This window comes from Ochotona curzoniae, unplaced genomic scaffold (genome assembly GCF_017591425.1).
Source record: "Ochotona curzoniae isolate NIBS_2020 unplaced genomic scaffold, NIBS_Ocur_1.0 contig_908, whole genome shotgun sequence".
Taxonomy (NCBI): domain Eukaryota; kingdom Metazoa; phylum Chordata; class Mammalia; order Lagomorpha; family Ochotonidae; genus Ochotona; species Ochotona curzoniae.
In genome coordinates, this window is record NW_024466607.1 from 21,883,504 (window position 1) to 21,895,150 (window position 11,647).

An 11,647-nucleotide genomic window follows, 5' to 3' on the forward strand; every position below is an offset into this window, starting at 1 on the left:
GGAGGGCTCTGGACACAGGCTGGGGCGGGGTGGAGGGCAGCCTCGCCTGGCCACTGCGTCTGCATCAGAGGCCCCCTCCTCTTGTTCAGGCTCTCCCCTCGAGTAGGATCGATCACAAGTTTGGCATTATTTTGTCTGCTAGCTGTTGAATGTTGCCCATCTTCTCCTCGCCTTAGAACTCGCCGTACCCTTCTGGATGAGCACCGACGACTAGCAAAGCGTGAACGGCGCGGGCTGAGCGGATTCCGGGCTGAGGGCGGAGTCGGGGCGGGGCCTCGGGGCTTGGGGCGGGGCCTCGGGGCTCGGGGCGGGGCCTCGGGGCTGCAGTGGAGGCCGCGCACACTATTCCTCTCCCAGCCCTCGGGCCTCCCGCTCGCTCCGCCGATAGGGGGCGCCGGCACTCGCTGCCGTGCTGGGAAGGCGCCGCCCGCGCTGGGCAGCTGGAGTCGCAACTCCGGGCTCGGGCTCAGTCGTCCCCTGTGCCGCCGCCGCCGCCGCCGCCGGGCGCGGGCTCGCTCGTCCCCACGCTCGCGCTCTCGGGCCGCCGGCGTCTCCCGGCCGGGCAGCAGCCGCGGCGCGCAGTGAGTGAGGGCGGGCGCGGAGCCGGCGGGGCCGCGGCTGGGGCGGGGTCGGGGGCGGCCGGGGCGGCGAGGCTCGCGCCGAGGGGCCGGGGCGGCGAGGCTGAGGAGCAGGAGCTGGGCGGGGAGCCCTGGAGACGGGCGGCGGCGGGGCCGCGCCGAGGGGACCGCGCGTCCCGGGGCTGGCACGAGCCCGCGGCGGGGCCTGGGCGGCGGTTCCGGGGCCCGCAGGACGAGATGGAGCGGCTGGGCGGGCCGGGGCTCGGGGCTGCACTGCGCGCCCCGCGCCCGGGCCCGAGCATCGCCCGCCCCGCGCGCGCCCGGGCCAGGTGGTGGTGAGGGGCTTGGCTCGTGGGGCAGCAGCGAAGCGCAGCCGGCACGGGGAACTCACTCGGGTTTGCTTGAAAATGATAGTTTTTTTTTCCCCCCGGGGAGGGGGGCGGGAAGGTTAAGACTGGCGCTTATTAACCAACGCGTGTGTCCTGGTTTAAGGCAGAAGGCAGGGGCTTCTGCTCCGGAGAGACCCTCAGATTGCAGCTGAGTTCTTCCAGATGGGATTTGTGCTCGATGTCAGAAGTGATATGTGGCTGTAGTCGTGGGGAGCCTCTGCCGCACCTGCTGGGCTGGAAGGCTGCAGGAGGCTGGCTGGGGGCGTGGGACTGGGGAATGAACCGTGACAGAGCTCCTGTGGGGGATATTCTGCTGAAGTTACCCTGTTTCTGTGCAAGTATGCCCATTCTGGAACAGGTTGAAAAGCCTACTTTTAGGACTGTGTGGTAGGAAAGGTTTGGGTGGCAAAGAGACCCTGGGATCACCATCATCCAATCTGGTGTTTAGGAGTTTTTCGGGGTAGGCGTAGGATCTCCTTCGAATCCCCCTGGGATCACGGATGTCCTAGCACAGCAGTGGTCTTGGGAGAGGGGAACAATTAGGGGAAAACATTGAGCACAGACCCGGGCACAGGATATGCCAGGCAAAAGAAAATGATACTTTTGTCAACGAGGTTGATTTGGTTGTTCGTGCTAATTGCTTGATTTGATGTGGTGCCGCACAGAAGAAGGGTTGAGTGGCCAGAATAGCCATAGATTCTAGCTCCTAAGTTTTGTGGAGTTTTTGTTGTTATTGTTTTGTTTTTAAAGATTTGTTTATTTTCATTGGAAAGGCAGATTTTACAGAGAGAAGGAGAGACAGAAAGATCTTTGTCTGTTGGTTCACTCCCTAAATGTTCTCAAAGGCCAGACTGAGCTGAGCTGAAGCCAGGAACCTCCTCTAGGCCTCCCACGTGGGTACAGGGTCACAAGGCTTTGGGTCGTCCTCTACTACTTTCTCAGACCACAAACAGGGAGCTGGATGGGAAGTAAAGGAGCCAGGACGTGAACAGGCGGCACCCAGATGGGATGCTGGCACTTTCAGTGGAGGACCAACCAGTTGAGCTATTGTGCAAGGCCCTTGTGATTTGTTTGTTTGTTTATAAATCATGTTTTAACCAAAGCATGACCACACAAAGTAATACTGGGGTGAATCGTGTAAATCACCATATGTCCTGTATTTTGATATTTAGCATCTATTTAAAATGGAGTTCATGTGTTCAGTTGGATGTCTTTCTCACAGAGATAATCCTGAGTCACGCTTTAGAGAAGTTGCTGCGAAGGTCTCCAGTCCAGTTCCCCAGGGGTCGGGCTGAGAGCTGGATGCTGCCTTTCACCTGCAGCCATGCTCTTCCTTCTGCAGCCACAGGGCCGGGAAGACTTGGAGCAGATGAAGAGGCCTTGTTTGTAATGCCCTGCCCCCAGGCCAGAGTCCTAAGTTGCTTATGTTTGAACTAAGTTTCTCAGTGTACTTGCAGAAATTTTGTTTATTCTACTGCCGCTGTTATTTTCACATGTGTGAAGTACTTAGCGTTTGTAAGATAGCGTTGCAAATGTATTGGCAACCTAGTTTATTTTCTCCATTTCCCTAGGGAGAAGGCTGGGCACATGAGTGGTTGACTCAAGGCCTCATAGTTGGTAAGGGAGCAGAAGTGCGAGGCAGGTCCTCCCTGGCGACCAGTTGTCTTTCCTGTGTACCCGCCTGTGTAGCCTTTGGATTGGAACTTCAATCTGATATGTTAACCTCTAGGCCTTTGTGTTGTGCTTAAGTGGCATAATTACTTTTGGAAAGGTGGTCTGATCACTTTTACTTAGTGGAGACTAAGCGATTTATTTATTTTTATTGGAAAGTCAGATTTACAGAGAGGAGAGGAAAGAGCAGACAGAGGAAAGATCTGTCTGCTGGTTCATTCCCCAAGTGGCCCCAACAGCTGGAGCTAAGCTGATCCAAAACCAGGAGCCAGGAACGTCCTCAAGGTCTCCCACATGGGTACAGGGTCCTAAGGCCTTGGGCTATCCTCTGTTGCCTTCCCAAGCCATAAGCAGGGAACTGGATGAGAAGTGGAGCAGCCGGGACACAGACCAGTACCCATATGGGATCCTGTCGGATGCTAGGGGAGGACTTTAGACACTTGGCTACTGCACCAGTCCCAAGACTGAGGAATTTTACGATGCTGTGACTATTTGACATTTTGAAGTAGTAGGGTCACTTTTCAACCTAGACCTCTTTTCTTCTAGACCGTTGAGAGGTTGAGAGGAAAGAAAGAAAGAGGGAGAGAATAATTACTTTTAGAAAGAAAAACAAAAATGGAACATCCACTTGTGCTGTAGCATGGTTAAGGATACTCTAACACTGTAATCACCTTATCCATGTATGCCTGGCTGCTTGTGCTGGCCTGTACGGGAGTGTTAACCCCGAAGACTCTCTTAGATGTGGCTGAACTAGTTACTATAAAAAGTGTCTCACTTTCAAACTCCCACATTTCAAGAACAGAGAAACTCAGTACAAAGGCAGTTTGGAAGGTAAGTGTAGATAGAGGGAATTTATTGAGTCTTTTCTGAATGCCAGACGCAGAGGGGCCAGGAGAGGAGCATTTGAAAAGGCTTGTCGGTAGCTCCCAGAGGCAGTGAAGGTTTTCTTTGCTGTTCATTCAAGTTCGGAGGTCTGGGTTGTGAGGCTTAGCTTGTTATAGGAGTAGAGCTTTGGTCCTTGCTGATTCTTAGGCTCTGGAAGAAATGATAAGCTCAGAATGCTTGTTAAGTTGGCTCATCACAACTGTTAATGTTGGCCTGTAAATGCAGTTTTGCCACAGCGGGGCTAATGGCATTAAGGAGTTCATGGGTTACTAACTTGCTGAATTGTACATTCTTCAGATTTGCTACATTGGAAGAATTTATAATATCTTTTAAGGCTTCTGTAAATCCTTCATTTACAAAATTAGTGTATATTTTTCTTAATTTACCTGCTAACATTTCACTGTCAGAGTTAGTTGCAAAAAACCTCTGAAGTTGCAATATGGATAAATTTTCAGTGCTACTTTGTAATCTTTTGAGAATGGTCAATATTATTAGCACACAAATTTTATTTGCATCAAAGTTCAGATCTTTTCAGGTGAACTGATTTGACAAGGTCAGAAACTGGCTTGGAAATGTCTCATTGTGCGTGGTTACATTGGCTGTCTTAAAAGAATCTTTAGTAAGGAAAGTCACCGTAAAGGGAAGTTTGTTTCATTGTTAGCTTCGTGATCTCCATTGCTGGCAAATTTTCTGAGCTGTTAAAGATTCTTTGCCTTCACTGAGTCAAACCGATCCATTTGATGCCCGTTTCAGATTCTTCCTTCTGCTGCCTGTCTTTCTTGTGGTCATTTAACTTCTCATTAAGCCCTCCACTGGAGACGGTGCCAGAAGGGAGAAAAGATGAAAAGCAAAATGAATCATTTTCTAATTGTTAGCAGCTTTGGAAAATGATTTAGTAGAAGAGATTGAAGCTCTCCCGGAAATTCTTTGGGATTATTTTCTTAAAAAAAAGATTTGTTTTGTTTATTTGAAAGACACAGCTACAGAAAGCAATGGGGACAGATCTGTCTGCCAGCTCACTCCCCAAATGGCCTCAGTGGCTGGGGCTGGCCAGGCTGGAGCCAGGAGACGGCTTCTTCAGTGTCGCACATGGGTGCAGGGGCTCAAGGACTTGGGCCATCCTCTGTTTTCCCAGGCTTATTAGTAGCTGAGACTCAGCATCTACGTGGAATGTTGGCATTGTAGGCATCAACTTTAAATGGTATGCCACGACCGTAGCCCCTGGAGTATGTTTTATTTCATTCATCTGCATTGTCTCTGAAATGTCCCTGATAGTCATCTATTCAGAATTCAGAAGCTGATTCTGCAGCTATTGGATAACCCCTTTGGGTTGTACCTGAGTATCTCTACACAGGGCATGTTTAGAAGCAAGGAGCAGATCAATTCTGGTTTTTTTTTCCCCCATAACAATTTGACACTTTTAAAACAGTTTCGTTATTTTGGAAGTGACCAGCAGTGAGTTTGCTGCTTTTTTTTTTTTTTAAATGTTTCTTACATACATTATAGGAAGGCTTTTGGGTGCTTCTTAAGAAATGGGTTTGTATAGATTTCTGTACTTGCTTTGCTGAATTATTAAGCTTGAGGTTTCATTATGACTTTGTACCGGAACCTTGGCTTTTGGTGTAAATCAGATTTGGGGACATTATCTAATTTGCTGTTTATGATCGCTCAGGAGTTATCTTGTTTTGATTTAGCAGTAAAGAAAAAAAAAAAAACTCATAGTGGACAGATGTTGCATACCAGCTGTTAACACTGATGTCTGTTCCCCCACCCCACCCCTGGACAGCAGCAACCATTTGTGAATAGTTTGATTGCTCATTTTTTTGCCTTAGGACTTTCTATAAACCTGTTGTGACTGCTTTGTTTACCTGTACTATAAGCTTTCTCCATAAATACCTGGCAGGTGGAGTCTAAAGTTAATCCCTTCCCATTTCTTGTTTCTTGGGTTGTTTTCTGTCAGTTTCTACCCTGGAAGGGGAGTTATGGGGAGATGCAGGTGAGGAGCTGGAAGACACTGTGGTTTAGTCACTTCTCCTAGTTGTGGGACGTTAACCTGCTAGTGTCTGTTTTGCATTTCCAAAGTAGGGACAGCAATGCTTGCTTGGTATGCTTGGAGGAAAAGATGTTCCTATCCAGATTTCACTGTTTCTGTCTGGGTTTTCTGTCAGGGTTCCACGGAATGAGCTTTTGCCAGGGATCTATATTTTTCAATGTGGATGCTTGCTCTCCCTCCCACGGGTCTCTCTGCTGGTTCATCTGTATTGCACTTTTGAAGTTTGTTCTGTACTTCATTGTGCATGTGGTTTTTCATAGACTAGAAACTTTATGAGGGCAAGAATGTGCTTTCCTGTTTCTGTGTAACCCATTGCACATAGCTGTTTCCCCCCCTCATGGTTAACTTAGAATAGATGTTGATTAAATGATTGGTTAACGAGGCTGTCAGGAATGAATACTTTGGGTGATGGCAAATGTCAAAGAGGAACATTTTTCTAGAACTTTGTGATGATTGGCCTTTTACATTGCAGAGTGACTGATCTCTTATTATCAGTAACTGAATCAGATGCCAGCAAGACAAATTGGTAAAGCCCAATCCTTGGTTCTGTTTGTTTCAAATACAATTTATGAAGCAAGGCAGAGGAAAGAGAGGTTGTCACGACCGTCTGAGTTTGACATTTGTTCCGTTTCACACCCTGTAGCATGTGGAGGCCTGTCTCTATCCAACTGCTGAGTGTAAAGAATGAAAACTGACTGCATGGCGTCGTCTGGTCCTCACTGGAGCCCGTTTGCTTTGAAGGATTTGCAAGGTGGAGGACTAGATGCTTCGGGCTCTGATTTCAGTCCCTGCTGTGCTATGCAAATGTTCTCTACATGCCTGAGTGACCTTTTGAGAAAGAGCCTTTGTGATCTTCTGTAGCCGGGGCTTGTTCTGGGACTTGTGTGCCAGATTCCTCTAGAAGTAGGAAAAGTGGATCTGTTCAGAGACCACATAAAAAAGCCAGTGCTTTTCCTGGATGAATACCCACGAGTCCAGGCTTTTTTTTTTTTTTTCTACCATCCCTTGCCAGAGCTTCTGAAATTTGCTCTGCAGTTTGCTTTGCAAGTTGATTGGGGAAATAAAGTGTGTGAGAGGGAACTGACTAAGGCTATATAGTAGCTGAGAAACTGTTTGTTTAAGTGCTTTTGAATTGTAAAAAATAAATTCAAACTGGAGGCCTTAGTTTCTGGATGTTTATCCATGTCTTGAGGCAGACTCTGTTTGAGTGTTGTCTGACTGACTCTGGTAGGTTCTTTTGGTCTCATATTGTGATCCAGTGCTTTGGCATTTAAATTGTTTTCTATTCTATTATGAGAAGAGAAATATATCATTATGAAAAGTATAGTTAGTTTTTTTTATAAAATGAATACCATTTTGAAACATTTCTCAGAAAGTAACAGTGGCATCCTGGGAGATTATTGATTTGGTAATTTGGGACGCTTTCCTCCAGCTCCCCCCACCCCCACTTTTAAGATTCATTTATTTATTTGCAAAGACAGAGTTACAAAGAAAAAGAGAAATAGAAAGATCTTCCTTCCACTGATTCACTCCCCAAATGGCTGCAACAGCTGGGACTGAGCCAACCTGAAGCCAGGAACTTCGTCTGGGTCTCCCATGTGGGGGAGGCAGGGGTCTAAGTACTTGTACCATCCTCTGCTGCTTTTTCCAGGTTGTTAGCAGGGAACTGAGTCAGAAGTGGAATAGCCTAGTACTACATGTGGTGGCATAGTCCACTGGGATGTAGTACCAACCCCCTTTCTTTCTCTTGAATAACTTTTGATAAGGATCATACTAAAGTTTGTACCAACATAAATTTGCAGAGTTAGTTCTCAGTTGTTATAGAAATTCTAAAAATTGGATTTCCTAGAAGAGATATGGCCAATTTCCTTCCGAGGCTCTTCCTTTTGGGGTATGGAGTTGTCCTCTGTGCAGAATGTTGGTCCTTAGGTGGATGTTTCTGGAAGGACTTGGGAATGCTGTCTTCTCCAGGTCTTTGCCAACGTTGTTTGGTAGGTTGTAGTTCAGCACAGATGATGGTTTTGGGTGTTTGGTTTGCTCTGTTGGGTGGGAAAACCAATTCTGTATGTTTTCGTAGCACGATGTGCTAATGTATGTTTCCTCTTCTGGAAGTTTGCCTGGAACCTGGGCTCCTGAAGACGCAGCGCTGGAGCAGATGGATAATGGAGAATGGGGCTATATGGTGAGTGGTTCCCACAGATGTGTTTTGAACCCTGGCAGGTTATCGTTGTGTACCTTTTCCCCTTACCTAATTAGATAAAATGAAAATTGATTTATGCAGGCACCCTCTCTCCCCACTTCAGCCAGCATATGGTGGTTATTTATTTATTTATTTTTGCATTTTCTGTTGTATTTTAACAGAGGTAAACTCAGTCTGAACTCTCAGTAACTTTTTTTTTTTTTAAGATTTATTAGTTTTTATTGGAAAGGCAGATGAGAGGAGGAGAGACAGAGAGGAAGGCTCTTCCGTCCAATGATTCATTCCCCAAATGTTCATTACAGCCGGAGCTGAGCCAATCCAGAGGCAGGAGCCCAGATCCTGTTCTGGGTCTCCCACATGGGTCCCAAGGCTTTGGGCCGTCCTCCACTGCATTCCCAGGCCACAAGCAGGGAGCTGGATGGGAAATGGGGCCTCTGGGATTAGAACTGATGCCCATATGGGATCCCGGCATGTTCAAGGCGAGGACTTTAGCCGCTAGGCCATCGCACTGGGCTCTCTCAGTAACTTTTATCTTTTTTTTTTTAAAGATTTATTTATTTTTATTATAAAGTCAGATATACAGAGAGGAGGAGACACAGAGAGGAAGATCTCCCGTCCAATGATTCATTCCCCAAGTGAGCGCAACAGCCGGTGCTGCGCCAATCCGAAGCTAGGAGCCAGGAACCTCTCTGGGTCTCCCACACAGGTGCAGGGTCCCAAGGCTTTGTGCCGTCCTTGACTGCTTTCCCAGAACACAAGCAGGGAGCTGGATGGGAAGTGGAGCTGCCGAGCGTTCAAGGCAAGGACTTAAGCCAATAGACCACACCGCCCGGGCCCTCTCAGTAACTTTTATAATGCCTTGAGGCCTGATTTTCTGGTCTTTGGAGTATATTTTTAAAACCTGTCCTTCCGGGGTGGTGATGACTGAGAGCTTCTAGCAGATAGTGGTGTGGAAGCCATGGCGGGGAGACTGTTCTCTGCCTTGGAGGTGTGTCCTGGGTCTCCCTGCGCATTTATTCCTTTGGTCAGAAATGTTTTGCTTGCCTAGTACCTGAATTATATCTGTGTTTTTTTTTTTCTTAAATATGTTTTCTAAAACTGAAGATATGTATTATTTAGAGAAGCTTACTTCTCAGAACTGAAGACTGTGTTACGATGTTGATGTTACAAAAGTGACTGTGCTATAAGATTATAAAATGTTAAGGTTGCAGTTAGGCTGAGGGTGTGCAGTGGTATTGTATCTGGTTTGTCTTGTCCCAGCTATGTATTTTTAACTCCATATTTGAAACCGAATTCCATGAGATAGTTATCAGTGTTAGTTCTATGGATTTTTTAAAAATGCATAGATTTTCTTGCTTCTTTGGATGGAAAAATCCCCCAAAAATATTGAAAGTAGATGTCTTTACATTATCACATCATTTTAATTCTATCACATATAAAAATACTGGGAAAATACGAGCTAGTTTTTGTAAATTAGACAAAATCTTAAATGGGATATATTTTAGTTTGATCTTTCCTGACCTGTAATGTCCCCTGACCTATACCTTCTGGGCCAGAAGCTGTGTGTTCTGAAAGTCATATCCTCCATTCTTACAATCAGTTTCACAAAAATTTTTTTCCACAGAGGAAATGTTAGATTCCTTTATCTTGGTGGGTTTATCATTGCAATAAATGCCATTTTGCATTACGGAATGACTGAATATCTGGTGGCCTAACTTGGTTGCTTGTTATTACCAGTAGTTTTGTCAGAGTTAGGTGTTTCACACTTTCAGATGACTGATTATTTTTTAAAAAATTTCAGATGACTGACCCAGTCACGTTAAATGTAGGTGGACACTTGTATACAACGTCTCTTACCACATTGACGCGTTACCCGGATTCCATGCTTGGAGCTATGTTTGGGGGGGACTTCCCCACAGCTAGAGACCCTCAAGGCAATTATTTCATCGATCGGGATGGACCTCTTTTCCGATACGTGCTTAACTTCTTAAGAACTTCAGAGTTGACCTTACCCCTGGATTTTAAGGAGTTTGATCTGCTTCGAAAAGAAGCCGATTTTTACCAGATTGAACCTTTGATTCAGTGTCTCAATGACCCAAAGCCTTTGTATCCTGTGGATACTTTCGAAGAAGTTGTGGAGCTGTCTAGCACTCGGAAGCTTTCTAAGTACTCCAATCCAGTGGCTGTCATCATCACCCAGTTAACCATAACCACCAAGGTCCACTCCTTACTAGAAGGCATCTCCAATTATTTCACCAAGTGGAATAAGCACATGATGGACACCCGAGACTGCCAGGTGTCCTTTACATTTGGGCCCTGTGATTATCACCAGGAAGTGTCTCTGCGGGTCCACCTGATGGAATACATTACAAAACAAGGCTTCACGATCCGCAACACGCGCGTGCACCACATGAGTGAGCGGGCCAATGAGAACACAGTGGAGCACAACTGGACTTTCTGTAGGCTGGCCCGGAAGACGGATGACTGATCTGGAACCCAGAGAGAAGTTCCTGGAAACTGGTTCCCCAGGAAATGGCAGAGACTTTTTTTTTTAAATCACAGTGTGAGATTTTTTTTTTTAATATTTGTATTTATTTGAAGGTATTGAGGACCAGAAGGATGTTTTGTGTTTTACCAGACTCCTCCTATTTTGTCCCTTCACCCTGAGTATGCATGTGCCTGTTGAGTCTCCAGATACCTTTTTTATAAAAAGAAATCTGAAAATTATGGATATAATCTACCCTTAACAGAGCTTTGTTTTTTTATAATTATTACAGTGCTAAAATGATTTCTGATAAAGTGGCCCTTAACTTAACTAGAAGGCTATAAAATACAGGAATGAAAGAATAAGCTGTATAGTCGTGATGCCTTTGAGAAAAATTGAAACATCATGTAGGATGACCTACTTTCCAAACCGATAAGCAGTATTGTAATATTAAGGCAAAACTGTTCCAATCATTTAAAAGTACTTGTAAAGTACTGCTTCTTACAGTTATGACAACTGTTTCTTTCTATGCATATAAATCAAGCAACCAAATATCTGTAGCCATGGAAATGTCTGACTAGAAATATTTATATTGGATTCTGAATACAAAATGTCTCTGTGGTAGAAATCTTACTTCTTATGCCTGGTACAGTATAATTCCCAAGTGGACTGTCTACCAGAAAAAAAAAAAAAGCTAATAAAAAATGAAATATGAAAACTAAGTTTGTATTTCTTGATTATTATTACATTTGGGAGAAAACCATCTCTTGTCTCTAGTATGTGTTGTTGGCTTTGTGTCCCCAAATACACAGTTTGACAAGTTTCTGAGAGTGGTGCTCTCTGAAGATGATCGTTTTCTTCGATTGTCATGCTCTCAATACGATTATTATTTCAGCTTTGTGCTCAGGAAGCACAGGACAAGATGATTCTTCCGCCACTTTCTGCTCCTGTGCTGTGGTCACTGACAAGTGCATTTTCTCACCACTGCTAAGTTTGTTTCAAAGGAGGAGAAGTAAACTGCATTGAATGAAGGATCTGGAACGGTTGGGGAAACGGAGGTACTTCTATTCGTTTCACTGAAGTCGTATTTCGCATAAGTGATTTGATCCTGTTTCTTGAAAGTTACTCACAGGAAGGATTATGTTAATTATAGTGAGAACTTTCTACTTTGCCAGAATATTTTCTGAAAATAATGGCTTCCCTGCTCTCTAAGGGAAGAATGCAGCTCAAAGTTGTGTCTGCCTGCAGCCATGCTGCTTCTTCCCTTCCCCTTCCTGAACGGAAGCTGACTGTGCTCACTTCTGTCAGTTTATCCCCAGGTCCCTGATCATTTAAGGTTTGCAAGTGACTCACAACAAGAAACCCTGTTGTCCCCAAACTAAGATC

At 45.5% G+C, this 11,647-nt stretch overlaps 1 protein-coding gene across 3 annotated transcripts; it reads left to right on the forward strand.

Annotated features, from left to right (window-relative positions):
• The first annotated feature begins 513 nt into the window (after positions 1 to 513).
• Positions 514 to 10,972, forward strand: KCTD6 (potassium channel tetramerization domain containing 6). Of its 3 annotated transcripts, none has more exons than XM_040994736.1 (3): positions 514 to 581; positions 7,689 to 7,758; positions 9,578 to 10,972. In XM_040994736.1, the coding sequence occupies exons 2-3, from the start codon at positions 7,732 to 7,734 to the stop codon at positions 10,262 to 10,264; spliced, it is 714 nt and encodes a 237-aa protein (XP_040850670.1). In that variant the 5' UTR covers positions 514 to 581; positions 7,689 to 7,731; the 3' UTR covers positions 10,265 to 10,972. The 3 variants fall into 3 exon arrangements, with proteins under 3 accessions (XP_040850670.1, XP_040850672.1, XP_040850671.1); XM_040994738.1 differs by lacking the exon at positions 514 to 581 and adding an exon at positions 5,007 to 6,327; XM_040994737.1 differs by lacking the exon at positions 514 to 581 and having other exon boundaries at positions 7,270 to 7,758.
• The last annotated feature ends 675 nt before the right edge of the window (positions 10,973 to 11,647 follow it).

What these genes read in the sequence shown, in the direction of transcription:
- KCTD6 (XM_040994737.1), top strand. Translation starts at nt 7,666, where the DNA reads ATGTATGTTTCCTCTTCTGGAAGTTTGCCTGGAACCTGGGCTCCTGAA. An exon ending in ATGGAGAATGGGGCTATATG is followed by an intron (nt 7,759 to 9,577) that starts GTGAGTGGTTCC and finishes AAAAAATTTCAG; the next exon opens with ATGACTGACCCAGTCACGTT.